The 19,264-nt window shown below is 41.8% G+C and overlaps 1 protein-coding gene across 1 annotated transcript in view; it reads left to right on the forward strand.

Moving 5' to 3' along the window:
- The first annotated feature begins 1,226 nt into the window (after positions 1 to 1,226).
- The window catches only part of ADAM23 (ADAM metallopeptidase domain 23), a 162,644-nt gene continuing 144,606 nt past the window's right edge, over positions 1,227 to 19,264 (forward strand). The window contains exons 1-2 of the mRNA XM_065880437.1: positions 1,227 to 1,488; positions 2,615 to 2,832. Of these exons, the coding sequence (XP_065736509.1) occupies positions 1,275 to 1,488; positions 2,615 to 2,832 (432 nt within the window). The 5' untranslated portion in view covers positions 1,227 to 1,274. The remainder of the gene's footprint in view (positions 1,489 to 2,614; positions 2,833 to 19,264) is intronic.

The following is a 19,264-nucleotide window of genomic DNA, read 5'->3' on the forward strand; positions in this document are numbered from 1 at the left end:
TGCTGATCCACCCAATTCAGGGATTTTATTATTTTTTTACAGCAGTGAGAGAAAAATCTTTCTTTCTCTGCACAAGTCAGGACCAGATCTCAAAATCTGCAATGTGCCCTCTCCGATGCACGCCCACCCACCGGCTTGACAAATGCTGGATTTCCCATGATAGCTGCCACACACTCGGTTTCTCATCTCCCTATTTCTTCCCCGCCAGAATTTCTAAATCCTTCCGGAACACGTCCAGTCATCCTTTCTGAACTTTTGAGCTCCATCTGCTTTCCGCAAAGGCCCTGGGCACAAGCCTGGGCGACAGAGGCGCCCGGGCGACAGAGGCCAGGGCGGAGGGCCCAGCTCGGGGGATCCCTGCGCCTTGAGCTCTGCAAGGCCGCAGGGCGTCATCTGGCCAGCGAGCCCGCCACGCGCCAAAGTGCTTCCCAGCCCTCGTTCCCCGAGCTGCCAGCGAACTGAATGAGGAGCAGTGCTATTTTTACCTCCCCGGCTGCAATCCTTTATATATCAATATATTTGCAGGAAGGAAATATAAAGGATTAACAGGGAAATGCTTGGCCTAAGTTCTACCCGAGAAGGTGGCGGTTGGAACAGGAGGGGGTATGTAAGGTCTGGGGTGGTGGAAAAGGCAGGCCGATTTCTCTGGCTGGCTGTTTCCTCCAGATCATTCTGTCCTGGAAATCCCCACACTCTTCTTTCTTCCCCTCTGGCTAATCCCTGGCTGCCAGCTTCCTCTCTCCCCCGCCCCCAACTCTTGAGGTGCCACCGTCACCTCTGATGCTGCATCACTCTGCTCCCTTTTTTTCCCTCTCTCCTTTCTCTTCCACAATAAAGCATGCGCAGTGCGTCCCGTGCCAGGCAACAGCATCAGCATCAGGACGCGAAGCCGCGCTCGGGCGCGCTCTCGAGGGCGGGGCGCACGCCCGCGCCGCTCGCTCTCGCTCGCCGCCTCAGCATCCTCAGCCCCAGCGGCAGCCCCCGCAGTCACTGGAGCTGCCGCGCCCGCCGCAGGGAGGGAGGAGCATCTGGGGTGGCTCCAAGTTGGCGGAGCGACTGGGACCCCCGGACTCTTCAGCAGCCACACCGGGAGGGGCTGAGAGGCGAGCACGGCAGGGGGCGCCGCCCAGCCCCTAGCCCCGAGCTCCGACCCCCTGTCCGCGGCCGCACCATGCGCGCCGAGCCGGCGTGACCGGCTCCGCCCGCAACCTTACCCGCAGCCTAGCCCGGCGCTCTCGCTGGCCACACCGAGCGGCGTCCGGGAGCTATGAGCCATGAAGCCACCCGGCAACAGCTCCGGGCGGCCGCCCGTGGAGGGCTGCAGCCTCCCCCGAGCCTCCAGCTGCTCCCGCGGCGGCCCCGCCGGCCCGGCGCCCATCCGCGCCCCGGCCCGCGCGCCGCCCTGCCGCCTGCTCCTCGCACTTCTCCTGCTGCCTCCACTCGCCGCCTCATCCCGGCCCCGCGCCTGGCGGGCTGCTGCACCCAGCGGTGGGTATGGCCCAGGTGCCCTTTGCATTGCCTTGCCCACGGGGCCCTGCAGAGGAGAGCGAAGGGCACGCGGGTCCGTGCGCTCCGGACACGTCCAGGGCTCGGCCTTTCCGAGCCTCTCTCTGCCTGCCCACCTCTCTCATTCCCAAACCGGCGTTCATTCCAGTTCACTTTTTGAAGTCCATTTTTCTGTTGCATTCACTAAATTACTGCCGGTTCCACTGGAAGGTATTCAGTGGATGCGGGGTCCCTAACTGATCTCTGTGCAACTTAGGGAAACCGGTGGATGGGAAATGCAGCGAGGGAGCAAGTTTTTTCTTGGGTGGTGGAGTCTGAACGTGAGTGCGGGAGGATGTGATGAGAATAGTGGTAACGTGTTTCCTCAAATTGCCTAGTGGGTTTATTCACTGCTGTTGGAATTAAGGTGGGGGAGGGAAACTTCGGGGATATAAACCTTTGGCTTGTAATTTCTCAAAATGCTTGTCATTATAATGAACAATGAAGATAATATGATGTTCAATACATTGATGATTGGACATCAGTGACCGCAGATAGCTGGTCATAGGCAGGAAAATAAAAAGAAATTGGAAAGCTGCCAGCATCTGCATCCCTCTATGGCAAAAGATTTTTGCTCATCTCAAAGTTAAAAGAAAAGGGAATTGTCCATTTTGTTAAGTGAATCGGTTAACATTCCGTGTTCATGAGTTCCGCACTCAAGTTATCTGTGGAGCGTTCTTAGCTCTCAGGTGGGATACTCTTAGTCCTAGTCCCATTGAGCTTCTGTAGACTCCCAAGGGGGGGGGGGAGGCGAGGGGCAGAAACCCTGAGCATGTTCGTTTAATGACCCTTCTTTCAAGTCCGTTCCCCCTCAGCCCCACCACCAGACTTAGAAGTATAGATTTAAGACTATAAACAGTACATTGTTGTATAAGCCTTATTGACTGATAACCTATCCAGGCCATTTCATTGTTGCAATAACTTGCTTTCCTGTGTCTCTACGCCTTACCTGCTTAAAAGTAGAAAACTTTGTTTTTGCAATTAATGGAAAAATGCATTTTAGTACTTATGTATTTATAGGGTATGTGTGTGTTTGTGTATGTTTGTGTTCCCCCCCCTCCCCCCCCAGCTCCGCATTGGAATGAAACTGCAGAAAACAATTTGGGAGTCCTGGCAGATGAAGACAACACATTGCAACAGAATAGCAGCAGTAATAGCAGTTACAGCAATGCAATGCAGAAGGAAATCACACTGCCTTCAAGACTCGTATATTACATCAACCAAGACTCGGAAAGCCCTTACCACGTTCTTGACACGAAGGCAAGACACCAGCAAAAACATAACAAGGTAGGCAGGGTCTGGGTATGCAAAAGTGGCTGCCATGAAAAGTTAGTTGTCCTTTGATTTGATTTTCTGCCAGAATCTGATTTCACAAATGTTACTGCAGCATTTTATTAGGAAACCAATTAATATTATGATAGGGGAGAAACTGGAGGGAATTAACCTGGGATCTACTGGGATAGGGCTGCTGTCTGTCTTTCCTCTCTGACACTAAACTGCAATTGGAATTTTCTTATCGCCTTATAAGTTTAACAGCTGAAATGTTGTCCATTTTTCTTGTAGGTGCATTGAACACTGAACAGTAGTTAAGCGAATACGTTGATGGTCCTGACTTTTATCTGTGAGGCTTTATGTAAGGGTGCAGTATTCTACCTCCCATGACGAAAACTGCTTTCAATCTGCACCCAGAAAATTGCTATAAAAAGCTGTTGGGCTGCTGATTCCCCATCAGTCTTTCACTTAGAAATTGAGTGGTTAAGTTTGAACAACCTCTTTCTTTCTTTAGTTGGTCAGTAGGAAAAAAATACTTTTTTGTTGTTATATTTTCAGTAGGTAAACAAGATGACATTTTAAAAGATTATGGTGAATGTAAGCAAACAATTTATATAATATAGAGACCAGTTTTTGTCAGCACAATCCTTCAAGAGTTTATCTGCATTCATTGTGAGCAGTAACTTTACTTGCAGATTGGTTCAGAAAGTGTCACTGAGTTTTAAAAAGGCATTCAGTGGAAGATGAAGGTGCTTAATATCCAAAGAGTTCAAGGGATCTTTTTTTTCCTGCTTACTAGTCATTATTTGAGTTAATAAAATTTTGGACCCCAAGCAGATGTCCACAATGGGTTATCAGTGCCTCTTTTCTTTATTAGGAGCGGAAAATAGAGTCCGTTTGTTAAATATTTTACTTTGGACTTGTAGGATAGGAAGAAAACTTTCCTCTACCCTTTTAGGTTCTTCTGGCTAGTCCAAGAATTAAATTGACACGAGACGGATTAACAGGAGAAAATCAAATTTAATCTCGTATGTATGCATGTGAGGGCCAGAGGCCCCACATACCTGAGAGGGTCAGAGACAGAAAGGTAAAATGAGGCGTATATGCCATCCTGAGCTAAGGAATGGCATAGAGGCCTCGGGCTTCCACGGACAGGAGGGTCATTCATAGGACAATAAAAAGAGCAGATGTTTGGTAATTAGATGTTTGCCCTGCCATATAGATGGGGCCACTTAGATAAAATTTATCTCTCGTAATAACTCTTTTCTGGGAAAAATCCTCAATTTAAGTCTGCTGGGTAGTTAAGGGAGGGGCAGTAGTTTCTCTTGAAACTGCAGGGTCTTGATTGTGCCTTTAGTTCAAAATAATCCTCATGCAAAAGTGACACATTTGGGGGGAAGCTCGTTCTGAGCCCTTACGGATTATACCTGTTCAGTTGAGAAGAACAGTCATTGTCTAAACATCTAGAATTTAAGGAAAGTATCTATGGTTTGCATCATTGTTTTTATTCGTTTTCTAAAATATGGGTAAGTGGTAACAGTATTTATTCCTATTTTACAAATGGAGAGTTAGAAATTTAAAGCCTTCAGGTGCCTTTCCCAGGATTGTAAAACAGCTGATGTAAAATTCAAGAGGCCTGAATATTTAATATTTACAAGTCAGGCTTCTGAGAAAATGCTTCCTTCATATCGGATGTTATTGGAGAATTTAACTTTGCTTCACGGTGCTGTGAAGTGGCTGCTACCCGCCTTGGCTGAGATGAAGGGATCTCCTTGCTCATGGCTCTTTTCTGATCTGCTCATATGTAACTTGATGGCTTGACTCCTGGATCCTGTCTACCCGTTTGTCTTGTTGATAGGAGGAGTGGGTAGTGTCTTTAAGGAAGAAGAATCCAAGTTCCTCTTGATAAAGGCATTGAGGCCCATTTAATGGTTTTTCTACTAATTAATAAGATCCTCTATGGTTAAGTGACAAGTTCTCAAATTCCAGTGCCTTTGCATAAGGTGCTGGAGGAAGAAAAAAAATGGCCTGAAAGCCTATTTTAAAGAATGCTCAAGCCCTCTCGAGTTTGGACTTGAAGGGAACTTTAGTGAAACTTCTCTAATAACTGAGCTGTCGGTGGCTATGGCTAACTCCTGTCTTCTAGTCTAACCTTATTTGGTTGCTTTGTTTGGTGGGACTTGGTTTGACTACAGTATATCTGAATTTTTATGATAGTAAGATTGTTAAAACTTTACCCACCACTCATGTAGAGGAATAGATTTCTTAGTAGGGAGCACATACTTGCTGTTGGAATGATTTTACCTCTCCACTTCCACCCCCCATAGTGGTTAGGTTTCTTTTATCTTCAAAAAAAAATGTTTATGTCGAAATTATATTTGAAAGCATTTTTCTTCTTTTCTTATTAGTTTGATTCAACAAGTATTTGTTGCACATTTGTCATGTGCAAAGTAGTATGGTGAAGATTCAGAGATAAGAGATAAGGGGTACAAGGATGGACAAGACAAGGTCTGTCCTTCAGGAGACACAAAAATGAGATAAGCAAGATTCTAAAAAGTGCTCTTATACAGGGATAAACAGTGTTCTTCCTGTATGGGTTCCCTGAAACTTCCCTCTGTGTTCTGTGGTTTCCCTTGCACTTCTGTTTTGAAGCATCTCTTGAACTAGTTGACAAAAAGTGTTGCATATGCTTTCTGCTGTATCTTTGGATGACTTGCCTAATCATAGTGATGGGAGATACTTGTCAATTCAGCTGCTTTCCAGATGTTTCAGTAAGAGAAAAAGTATGGAATTCCGTTATTTTTGCTTTTATAAAAGAAGTTTTGATTTTAATATCTGTGTATTAGGTACCTTTCTTTCTCCCCTGATTTCACTGCGCCCAAGCACATTTTAATGAATGCCTTAGAAATGCTGAATCACTGTGCCATTCTCCTGGAATCCTAGATTGGTGGGTAGAGGTGGAGAGGGAAATTCCCAGATATAGGTTATAGGGCACAGCTCCGTATTTATTTCGTAAGTATTTAAAGTTGAGCAGGGCTTACTACTTTACAGTTGTGAGAGTTAAGATGTTTGTTAACTCTTTCAAAATTGGTAAGTTCAAAAGCAGACTGTGCAAAGCAGGCTGTCATACTAGTGTTTTTGAAAATCTTAAAGTTTTCTTTGTCAAAGATTGTTTAGGACTCTTTTTATCTCCAGATAGGGTTATGTATAACTTATTGTCCAAACTGTGACATTTTTTGAGAGTGAAAGTAGGCACGCTTAATAATTATTCCAGGATAATTGGCATAAACCTAGATGGTCCAGAGCAGACTGGGAACATGGTCATCTCAGATCTAAACAGTTATGTTCTTTGATTTTTGGCACTTAACCCAATTCAGGTTTCTTTATAGACAGCTTTATTTTCTGATGATTTATTGTAATTTTTTTCTTACTAACTAGGAGGTTAATTTACCACCATGTAGAAGTAATAGGGTCTGAAATGGAAACATTTTGTTTTGCTTTGTTATCAAGACTTATCTTCTTCACCTGTAGAACTTTTACAAGCATAAATGGAATTTTATGATTAGTAAACATAAGCATTTTATCAACCATTAATTCAATATTTTGATAAAATATACATTTAAAAAGAGGCAGAAACAATTTAGATTAATTAATTAATTCATAGATAATCCTATGAGATCTATTCCTGAGAATGTTAATGAACCTGTGGAGGAAGCAAAATAATTTTTCTTCTACCCTTCCAGGTCCTTGGCTGAGACACACCCTGTAATAAAAGACAGGTTAACAGGAGAAAATTAGAAGTTTAATGACATGTATGCCTCCTGTGTACATGGGAGAGACTCAGGAAAACTGAGTAACTTTGAGATGGCCCAGCCATCAGCTTAAATAAATAACTGTCCAGCTAAAGACAAGATGATGGGAGGCTATCAGGAAAAGCACAGTAAATGAGGGTAAGGTTGTTACACAGATTTAAATCATTGCCTTTTATGCTGATAATGTGTTTCTGGAGATTTCGAGTATCCTCCTCTCTGGTACAGAGAGGGAAACACCCTTACAAATGGAGATTTCTTATAAATATAAATGTCTCTTACGGAAGAGTAACTTCTGCTTGGTTTACAGAGCTGCTCCCGTGTCCACTGTTTCTTAAAAATAACGAGCCGAAAATAATGTTTATGCCAAAGAGGCATATTTTGGGAGAGTATATTCTGCTCCCCTTCAAAACTTTTCCTGAAACTTGCCTTTAGTCAAAAATTACTTGCCTTTAGTCAAAAACTACTTGCCTTGAATCCTACTTATTTAGATTCTCTTCTCTTGCAGTTGGGAAGGGATGGAAGAGGTACATTATGTACAGCACAGGGTCTGGGGAAAGATGAAAGTCATCTCCTTGGACTTGAGATATGACTCAGTCTTTCGTTACCTTCCCTACTGTGTTGGGGAGTCGGACCTGGTGTATTGAATTAAGAACATACAGATTATGACCTGCTGAATGAGGGGGCGCAAACCACCCACACGGGTCGGCAAGTATCTCCCTCAGCATCCAAGCTTCCACTTTGGGGACGTGAAAACCACTGGGTCGTTTTGACTGAAGACACAGTTTCAATACACCCACACAAAAGAAGTAGAGTCACAAGATTTATTATTCACAGATCCCAGAAAAGGTTGGGGGACAATGAACGAGGAGTGGGGGGGAAGGACAGTCCTTTGTCCCAGGTCACCAGTAAGCAGAAGATAGAGAGGGTAGCAAGCATCTATCACTTATAAGGTGGTTGGGTCAGAGGTCACTAACTTTTCACAGGCTTAACTCTAAGTGATTATTTTAAAAGGCATCTGGGGAAAGCAAAGAGGGACTTACGGTAGGAATCCCAAAGTGTGGTCCTTATCTAAATGTCCAGACTCTAGGTGTGAGCAGGGTTTCCAGTCTGTAAAATGTCTAGGCAGCAACTCAGAAAAACAAAAGTTGTTTTTTTCGTCACGCCTATTCCCACCGCCCCAGGCTGGAGAGAGAGAAGAGAGATGTTTAAGTAAATTTAGATCACGATGATTATCATTACTTCCTACTCTGCTTCAGGACAAAGCTGGTTCCACGTTTCTTGGCCCTCCAGAAGCCAGCTGCTCCACTGCCCTCGGTGTGGATCAGCAGAAAGAAATACTGGGTCCTTAGAACTGGTCGTGTGGAAACTATTAGTTTATTTGGTAATACGAACTTTGGTATTGGCCTCAGCGGCCTTCCCAAGTTTTCTAGGTCTTCCTAAGCAGTCATTACAGAATTGTAGTACGTAGAATTCAGGCTTGTAACGGTTTTCCTTGTAATGCCGGGCATATTGCAGGCTTTCAGTAAATATCTGTTGAATGAATTGATGGTTGAACACTCCTATCTATGTTAGAAAGAGTGCAGTGCTTTCTGTGAAATTTCCTGTTGTACTCAAATTGACATTCAAAAGCGCCTTAAGTTACTATTAAGCATTTTTGGCACTGTGACAGGGCGGCGGGAGAGAGAATTTTGATCTCAAGTTATTCGCACTGCATAAATCACACTTACGCTACCTAAAATCATGAGAATACCTGTATTAGCAATTCTGAGATTATCCCTCTCAGTTTCACCTACCATTAACATGGGTAATCACAAGCTGACCATGTGGGAGATTTTGTCATTGCTACTGGTTAATTCTCAATGGTGGAGCCCAAGGTGTCCACTCATATAGTTTCCAGTCAATCAGATTTACATCTGTGAGGCGTTCAGTTCTGTTTGGCAAATACCTGTTTCGAAGCAGGCACTGTGCTAGACCCTGGGAAGAGCGAGGAAGAGTAACACTCAGTCCCTACCTTTGCTCGTGACTTGCTGGGCATCCAAAGACAGCTGGTGGTGTGTGTGTGCTTCCTGTCACTGTGTTGCTAGTTGTAGGAACAAAGGGCTGTGGGGACTCAGGAAAGTCAAAGAAAACCTCAGAGAGGAAGAAACAATGGAGCTGGCCCTAAAGAGCAATTAGGAGACAAGTTTTCGGGAGGTGGAAAGAGGGTGGAGGGTGGAGGAGGTAGAGAGGAACCCACAGTCAGCAGGCAGAGGCTCTGCCCTGCTGGAGACAGTGTGGTGAGTGTGAGAAGGGGAAACCCAAGTGTGGGAAATTTAAAAGAATTGGACATCATTGTTACATTCATGGTCAATTTTTAAAAAGTTCACTTGATTCCTCTAGAAATCCAATACGTGTTTGTCAGATGGAGCAGTTGGGAGTTACAGTTAGTGTCTTCACAAAGGACAAACAGCTAGTAAGTGGCAGACAGGGTCAGGATTCGAACCCAGGTCTTATCCTTTGCAAAAGTCCAGGCTGGAGAGAGACTAGGGCGTGTTGGGTACAGCAGGCAGCAAAGGGGAAAGGCTGTGAAGGGGAAGGCTGTGGAGAGATCAAGGGTTTGGATTTATTTTGTATCAAATGGCTCACCTCCTGATGCGTCCGGAGGTGAGCAAATGATTGGTTGAGCATTGATTGAGTGCCAATTCTGTGGCTCCTTAGGGAGCTTACCTTCTAGTGGGAGGAGACAGGCCATAAACACCACAGCAACAGCAGCACAGAGATTTCAGGTATTGACGAGTGCTTGAAGAAGATAAAGTAGAGTACGTGGTGGAGAATGGTGGGTGGGAGGGTTGCTCTTGAAGAATTGGAAGATTGGGCCTACGGTCTTGGGTGAGAGTAACCTACCTACTGTGGTTCCTCTTTAGATGGGGTGGGCGCGTGCTGTTTCCGTGGCCCCCACCTGCACTCCTTGTTGCCGAACGCCACCCGTCCTCATTTCTGTTACTCGCCCAGCTCCTGTAGGCATTTCAGTTTGGACCCTAGTCTTTGATTCTTCTCTCTCACGAAGTCTGGACTATTTTTGATCATTTCACCCAGCTGGATTGATCTGATGGCCGCCATGCTTTCCAGCAGTACGTCGTGCTATCCAAGGTCTTGCTTTCGCATGCATGTGTCCCTACATAACATTTTCTGCTCTTCCTACTCCTGGGTTGGCTCCTTCCTGCTAACTATGTAACTGCTTGTGTCATTCCGTCTTCACTTATTCTCAGGTTTTGTTAACAGATTGGGCCACTATCCTTCTCTCTATAGCCAGTCAAAAAATAACAAGTGCGTTATTTGCTCAGTGGCTTTGGCTAGGGTTGGTGGCATCATGCAGGCTGAGGGTAAAGACAGGCAGGAAGGGAGCTGTCCTGGCCGCCTTGCTCACTTTTCTCAGTGGTGGTGCTATTTTCCCAGCCACCTAAGAGTGAACCTTGGGAGTCATCGTTGACTCTTTTCTCTCCTTCATCTTCTGTCTATAAATAGTCACATATTAAGTCCTGACGTTTCTCCCAAATCCGTCCTTCCCTCCTCCTCTGTATTGTGTTCTTGTCATAGCCTCTTGTCTCTCTCTCTCTTTCTCTGTCAATCCATCAGTCCCACTGCTGACAGATTAATCTTCCTGGAACACTTAGTACATCATGTGACTCCTTTTATCCACACGTAACAGGCATGATTTCAGCAGATGAATTTTCCTTGTGGAGTAAAGGGGAGAAAGTGAAATGCTCTGGAGGAGAGCTGTTGCCCCTGCCCCCCTTCTGAATACTACACATTTGCCCGTCCATTCTCCTTTCAACATTTTTTCCAGGCCTGTTTACCCAGGTCAGTGCATGGCAGGAGGTAATTTTATCTGGACAGTTCCATTGATATCTGTCCAAATTCTGGGGCTAGTTATGGAAAACCCTTGTGATCAGTAGCAGTAACCCAAACTATCAGTAATGTGTTCTCAGGCTTTTGTTTTAGGTTCAACTATGGTTAAATTCCTGCTTCAGGAGGTCCTTCCTCTCCATCTTTAGGATCTGAGTAATTAATTCTCCTAGAGAATAAGTTTTCTGAATGAAGCTATTTTATTCCTCTCAAATATGTATGTATGTAATCATAAAGCTTTATTCACACAAAGTATTCAATTCACAGATGATGTGGGTATCCATGGTCTTATGAAAGACTCATTCATTCACATAATTCATTCACTCATAATCCACCTAGCCTCTGAATTTTGCAATTTTACAAAGGAGTTTTTGTGTTTAGAATTTATATAAATTCAGTACAATTTTAATCAAATCCGATGCTAGGAATTCTATTATAAAAGGGTAGATCCAGTTATTTTAGTTAGAATAATGAGAAGTTCAAAGCAATTACGTTCATTCACAGCAAATCAAGATACAGTTTTCGCATTTCACAGAGTATGTGAGTGGTGCATCCTCCATCACTGGGTACCCAGTCTGGACAGAGCCAGACCTGTGAATTAGCTCCATGCTCCAAATGAGGTTCTGTTATATTGTTGTCTTCTCTGGTTAAAGAGTAGACAGAGGCTACTTTCCTCATCTGGAGCATTACAAATTAGTGAATTCGAAATCTATGTTCAAGTCTGTTGTAAAAGCTGTTTATTTGACAACAAGAACTACCTTAACGCTAAATGTTCTCAAAGCTTTCCATTTAGACATGGAATGGATAGAAATTCACATAAATCTCCTCTACTGATAGACACTAATTACAGAGAGTTAAGTTCAAACAAACCAATGAACAGAGAAGTGTAAATGGGAGCCTACAACCAGTGACTGTATTGCCCTTTAGCTTTGATCTATTATTATATAGCTGGGGACATTCATCTCTTTCTTATTTGCATGGCAGTGTCCACATGAGGCAGTCATTCTGGCACATTTTAAATCCTAGGCGGGACGGGGAACAAGATAATCACATGCCCTTGGACCACCTCCTCCTGCCCTCAGTGGGGCTAAAGATTAATTTTAGAAGTCAAATCTAAGCACACCTAGAGGCATATCATACAAAACATTTCAGAGCCATTCATTTTTGAGTATCTACTGAATTCTAATATCTGTTCCAGTGCTTCCTTTCCCTTATTGTGGATGTTCAAAAATTTGCTATATCAAGTTGTAGTCTGGATCACTTAATTGGGTGCTTTGTGCTGTCTTTTAATTGCAAGCAGGCTTGTGAATACCATATACCATAATAGTTAATAGTCGTGTTGCAGATGGCCTCCACTAATGATATAAATCAATCAACACTTAGAGGAGTCTTCCATCCTGCATGTGCCTCCTTGCCCTTTGCTTTTTCAGCTAAGAAGATAGAATGCATTAAACCAACCTGTACTCACTCAACAATACACTGGTAGTAACAAATACAATATTCACTTTGCAGTGAACCTAAATGGTTTTGTTGAGGCATTTTCATATCTATAATCTCACATGGTCCTCACAGCAATAAAACAAGTTTTTTTAATTCTTTTTATTGTGGTAAAATAGATATAACATGAAATTTACCATTTGAACCATTTAAGTGAAATTTTGGGCTTTGCCTCTTAACTGCCTTAACCAAGTTCATACACTGACTCCCCTTCTCTTATAAATCATCGCTAAAAATAGTTAGTGAACTCTTGTTCATTACTATGGTCTGCCCTGTACAATGTAGTGGACTTTCATCTCTGTAGAATGTTCAGACCATAGTCAGAGGCACTTATCACTCCTGGGCAGCATAAAAGCAATCACTTGTTCCCTTCAGAACTAGTGGGACATTGGGATGATGCTGTCTTGTTATTTTCTGGCTTTGCAACAGTGCATGAAACATTTTTTTGGAAATAGTTAACTATTTTTGTTTCCCTTTCTAAAGAAATATATCTGTATTTTAAAAATTCTTTTATTTGGGACATTAATCCTTTTAAGATCTGGTGATGCACTTTAGGATCATTACCTGAATAGTATATTTATAAACTATCCTGTCTGTTTATCAGATCTTACATTGTTTTTCCATTTTAGTTTTCTAGAATTTCTGGCTTTCCCCTGACATGTTTTTAACACCCTAATGTGTTAAAAGTTTGGGAACTTATTGATTAATTTGTGTGAAACACTTCTTTGTTGTGTAACATTTAAAAATCTTGGTTCTTTCACAGAGAGCATAATCTCTCCCTTGATACCCAGACTACGTATCCAGCTATTTATCTTGTATCTCCACTTGGATATCTAATAGGCAACTCACACTTAACACATCCAAAACAGAACTTTTTTTTTTTTTTTCCGTAAATGGGCCTCTCACTGCTGTGGCCTCTCCCGTTGCGGAGCACAGGCTCCGGACGCGCAGGCTCAGCGGCCATGGCTCACGGGCCCAGCGTCTCCGCGGCATGTGGGATCTTCCTGGATCAGGGCACGAACCCGTGTCCCCTGCATCGGCAGGCGGACTCTCAACCACTGCGCCACCAGGGAAGCCCCAAAACAGACCTTTTGATTCTAATATCTCCTACCCGAACCTGCTACTTCCACGTTCTTCCCATTTGACTAAATAGAAGATCCTTCTTCCAGCTAAGCTCAAGAGACTCAACCCTTCTATTTCTTTTAAGCATTACCCCAAGCCATGAAATCTTGTTGGTTCTCCCTTCAGAGCTGTTCAGAATCTGACCATTTCTCACTGTCTCCATTGCTGCCAACCTGGTCTAATCTACCATTACCTCTCGCTTGTATTATTAAAATATCTTCCTACCTCTTATCCCTGCTTTTGTCCTATTCCTGTCAGTCTGGCTCTAGTCTGTTTTACACACTTCAGGCAAAGTGATTCTTTTAAATATTAACTGTGATCATGCCACTCTTCAGCTCAATAACCTGCAAGAGCTTCCTTCCCATCTCACTCAGAGTGACTTTTCTTCTTTTTTTTTTTTTTTGCGGTACGCGGGCCTCTCTCTGTTGTGGCCTCTCCTGTCACGGAGCACAGGCTCCGGACGCACAGGCTCAGCGGCCATGGCTCACGGGCCCAGCCGCTCTGCGGCATCCTCCCGGACCGGGGCACGAACCCACGTCCCCTGCATCGGCAGGCGGACGCTCAACCACTGCGCCACCAGGGAAGCCCCAGCGTGACTTTTTTTCTCTCCTAATCATAATGTAGTCACTGACGAAAACTAAACTACTGCTAGTTATTAACTTGATAGCAGGAAGTGCTCTTTATGTTTGTGTGTTTAAACACACAACTTAGGAAAACTAATAAGATTTAAACATCACTTTCACTCATGGCTTAAAAATATTATAAAAAATAGGTTTACCTACTTTGTCCCATTCACATTTTAATTAAAGTTTTTTGATTTTTCCTATTTTCAAACCATAGACCATACAATTAAAATGGAATATTTTTTTATTGTAACAATAAAACACAAAACAAGAATAACACCCAAACATATTTGTTGACCTTGTGACAAGTTCAAGATTACCTTGTACTGTGCAAAAATGCTTTTGATGTGTCAATGGCTTGTCAAGAGATTATACTTTATTACTTATTTGAGAAAAGATAGATGATGCTTCTGAGGTCAGCAGACAGTGGGCTGAATAAGAGAAGGGTTATTGCTGTTGAAGCAGTGCCACAGTTTTTACTTGCATGAAGAGCAGTGCTTTCTTTGCTAGCTGGGGAAATTGCTTGAGGCCAAAGGAGACAAGCTTCATAGTGGGGACAGGAGCCTTCACAGAATTTTCGGAGGGAGCTCTTAATATCAGAGCTAAAGGAAACATTGTACTGTAACCATTGGATTTCACGGGGAGTGGATGATCACAGGAAGGGGGGTATAAGCTGAAGCTCTGAGAAGAAAATTGCTCAAAAGGAGTATTTGGAGATGTTTTGCTGGAAGCTGAGATTTGCTATTTGTTAGATGAATAAAACAAATCTTATTTGTTTTAAATAATGTTTAAGAGAAAGAAAGATGAGTCGTTCAGTTTTTGCATGTTAATTCTTTTTATTGTGGTAAAATAGATATAAAATTTACCATTTCAACCATTTAAGTGGACATTTCTGGGTATTAAGTATATTTACATTATTGTGCAGCTATCACCACCGTCCATCTCCAGAATGCTTTTCATTTTCTCCAACTGAAACTGTGCCTATTAAATATTTACTCCCCATTCCTCCCTCTCCCTGGCTTCTGGCAACCAACATTTTAGTTGTTGTCTCTGTGAATTTGACTATCTTAGATACCTAATATAACTAGAATCATAAAGTATTTGTCTTTTCTTGACTGACTTATTTCACTTAGCATAATGGCTTCAGGATTCATCCGTGTTGTAGCATGTATCAAAATTTCTTTCCTTTTTAAGGCTGAATAATATTCCATTTTATGTACATGCCACATTTTGTTTACCCATTCATTTGTTGATGGATACGTGGGCTGTTCCATCTTTGGCTATTATGAATAATGCTGCTATGAACATGGATATATAAAATCTCTTTGAGTCTCTGCATTCAGTTCTTTTGGGTATATACCCAGAAGTGGAATTGCTGGATTATATGGTAATTCTATTCTTAATATTTTGAGGAATGACCATAACATTTTCCATAGTAGCTGCATTGTTTTACATTCCCACCAGCAATGCACAAGAGTTCCAATTTCTCCACATTCATATCAACACTTTTTTTTTTTTAATAACAGCCATCCTAGTGGATGTGAAATAGTATCTTATTGTGGTTTTGATTTGCATTTTTCTGATGGTTAGTGACATTGAACACCTTTTCATTTGCTTTATGGCCATTTGTATATCTTTCTTGGAGACATGTCCATTCAATTCTCTCCCCATTTTAAAATCACGTTGTTTATTTTCTAGTTGAGTTTTAGGAGTTCTTTATATTTTCTGAATATCAGTCCCTATCAGATATGTTTTTCTCTTATTCTGTGAGTTGATATTTTACTCTTAAAATTTAGTTCTTAATTTTGATGAAGTTCAACTTATCTATTTTTTTCTTCTGTTGCCTGTGCTTTTGGTGTCATAGCCAAGAAATCATTGCAAAATCCAGTGTCATTAAGCTTTTCCCCTATATTTTCTTCTAAGAGTTCTATAGTTTTAAGGCTTATGTTTAAGCGCTTGATTCACTTTTAATTAATTTTTCTATATGGTGTAAGGGTCCAGCTTCATTTTTTTTTTCATGTGGACATCCAGTTTTTCTTCCATCACCATTTGTTGAAAAGACTGTCATTTTCCCGTTGAATGGTCTTGGCACCCTCACTGAAAATCATTTGACCATATATGTGAGGGTTTATTTCTGGGCTCTTTAGTCCATTGGTCTTTATGTCTATCTTTGTATCACTATCATACTGTTTTTTTTTTTTTTTTTTTTTGCGGTACGCGGGCCTCTCACTGTTGTGGCCTCTCCCGTTGCGGAGCACAGGCTCTGGACGCACAGGCCCAGCAGCCATGGCTCACGGGCCTAGCCGCTCCGCGGCACGTGGGATCTTCCCAGACCAGGGCACGAACCCGTGTCCCCTGCATCCACAGGCGGACTCTCAACCACTGCGCCACCAGGGAAGCCCCTATCATACTGTTTTGATTACTGTAGCTTGGTAGTAAAATTTGAAATCAGGAAGTGTGAGGCCTCCACCTTTGTTCTTTTCCAAGATTGTTTTGACTATTCAGGGTCCCTTGAGATTCCATATGAATTTTAGGATGGATTTTTCAATTCATGCAAAAATATCATTGGGATTTTAATTCAGAGATTGCACTGAATCTGTAGATTGCTTTGGGTAGTATTGACATCTTAACAATACTACTTTGGGTAGTACTGACATCTTCCAGTCCATGAATATGGGGTGTCTTTCCATTTATTTGTGTTTTATTTAATTTCTTTTATCAATGTTTTAGAGTTTCAGAGTTCAAGTCTTTCACCTTCTTGGTTAAGTTTATTCCTAAGTACTTTTTCTTTTTGATGCTATTGTAAATAGAATTGCTGTCTTTATTTCCTTTTACGATTTTGCATTGTTAGTATATAAAAATGAAACTAAGTTTTCTGTGTTGCTTTTTATATCCTTCAACTTTGCTGAATTCATTTATTAGTTCTAATAGGATTTTTTTTTAGTGGAATCTTTAGGGTTTCTTTATATAAGATCCTGTCATCTATAAACCGTGATAATTTTATGTTTTTCCTCCCCCCACCCCCCCAGTTTTCATGCCTTTTATTTCTTTTTCTTGCCTAATTGTTCCGGCTAGGACTTCCAATACTATGTTGAGTAGAAGTGGCAAAAGTGGGCATGTTTTAAAAAAAAAAAAAAAAGTGGGCATGTTTGTCTTGTTCCTGGTCTTAGAGGAAAAGCTTTCAGTTTCTCTTAATTGAGTATGATGTTAGCTGTGGGTTTTTCTTATGTGGCTTTTATTATGTTGAGGTAGTTTCTTTCTAGTGCATGTTTTATCTCACAGGTTCCTTTAAAAGGGTACCGGAATATGTATGACTAGAATAATGAATTGGTTGCGTATTAAGTGGGCAATTTTGGACAAGTCATTTACTCTCTGGATTTAACTTTCTTCATTTCAGAAATAATTAGATTGGGTTGATTTGGGGAATCTCAAGCTTTTGTGTGCATGGGAACTACCTGGGGAGGTTGTTGAAAATATTTTAAGTTAGTAGGTCTGTATGGGGTCCAGTGGTTTGCATTTTTATATCTCAGGCTATTTTGATGTGGGTGAGTTTGTTCTCTCCAACCCTTTATTGATCCTAAAATTCTGTGAAATATCCTCCAATGAGAGGTGACTGGGCGTTCATAAGAGGCAATGAAATACGTATACTGGTGGTTGAATTAGGGATTGTTTATTATTCCAAGCAATGCCTGCATTTTTGGAGTAGCAGTTCCTGAGATTCTGGCATGTTGGAAAAAGACTAGGAATTATAAAGTGTAAACTCATTATTTGAAAGTGTGAGAAGAATAGCTGGCTCCAGAAGTAGTTGGTGTGAGATGATTCAGGGAGGAAAGAGCTTTTGGGAAACAGAGGCAGAAGAGGGCCTAGGGAACAATTTTCCACAGAGAGGTTGCTAGTGGGGTCATAGAGCCCTTTGATTTATTAGCAAGAAGTCCTTGGTGGGACGGTTTCCGGTGGGGGAATTCCAAAGAACAGTGTTGGGAATCAGAGGGAAGAAATGTTACAATAGGTGAAAAACTGATGACCAATGTGCATATATAAACATGCACACCCTCATGGGTAAAATTAATGTAAATATTTGTGCAAAATTAGTAGCTGCTTTACTATATTTATTTACATGGTCAAAGAATTCAGAGTTCATAAAAAATAAAATGAAAAGTGTAAGTCTCTCTCCCATCATTCCCCGAAGGAATAAAAAAGCTTTTATTTTTAGCTCTCTTAATGTTAAATAATTTATCTGCACTATTTTTAGATCCATCAATCTAAGACATCTTTTGTCTGCCTGTTACGAAATGTGAAGAATATATTATACTATGTTGTGCTCCTTCCTTTCTTCCCTCTATCTCTTGATTTTCATTTCTTGTATATTTTACCTTTTCTGGTAGTTTTAGCAGGAGTGTACAGTTAAAACAGACTTGGAGAGGGAGGGCATAGGTTTAGAATTATATGGTAATTTGCTGTCTTCTACGTCTGGGGAGACCCAGAAGGACAGCTCAAACACATGTGCCTCCCTTTGATGAGCTGCTGAGAGCTGCTGTCAGCATGCAAAGCCATGGAAGTGAGGGATGGAGAGAAATTTTGTGAAGGAAAAAAATTGCATTATTTCTTCTCTATTATTATTATTATTATTATTTTTCGGAAACCAACTGAACTGGTATTGACCCCAACTACACGACTCTTCTTCGTAGCCTTATGGGAATGGATAAAGTGGCTTGACCCAAGATAACACTGATTAGACTTAGCAATGTTACGTTTAAATAAAACCAACCCAATTTTCCCCGAGGTGGCTTACATTTCATAATGGGTCACAAAGTAATACTAAAAATAAAACATTTAAAAATTTGATCCAAGCCCCTTCTATCCTTCCACACTTGAAAGGGACCTTATGAACACCAATTTCCCAATCCTAGCATCACTAGCTTACAAATCTTAGGGTTAAAAACTCCCTCCTCATATACCCAATGTTCAATTTCCATCAGTTTCAATATACACTAGTGTCAATACCATGACTATTTTGCATGAAGTTAAGTATTCTACAGATCAGTCACGGGACTGAACCAGGAGCTCCCACCTTTTATGGGAACTTCAGTGGTACCATCGAGGCCAAGGCAATTTAATTTAGGTTAACCAGGATTTGTTTCAATTTGTAAGAGAAACATCTTGCAACAGGTTTATTCAATTCTCTTAAAAAATGATGGCATTCCTTTACTTTCCGCCTTTTGGCAGCAGCCAGTTACATATGGAATAGCACATTAAGTCTAAAAACGTGGGCCCTAGTCAACTTTATTTTTCGGCATTATGATCATGATAAAGGATCACGACATCCTTTACATTTCCAAGGAAAACCCAATTTAAAGTTTGTCCTTGCCAAACTCCATAAAACAGCCACTTTAGAGTAAACCAGCAGAGCATTGCATCACCCCAATAAAGCTGTAGGTTTCATCACATGCACCAACAAATCTACACGGCTAGTTTCTGCACTCCTCTTTTACAGAATTTTACATCTAT

Source organism: Phocoena phocoena, chromosome 7, assembly GCF_963924675.1.
Source record: "Phocoena phocoena chromosome 7, mPhoPho1.1, whole genome shotgun sequence".
Taxonomy (NCBI): Eukaryota; Metazoa; Chordata; class Mammalia; order Artiodactyla; family Phocoenidae; genus Phocoena; species Phocoena phocoena.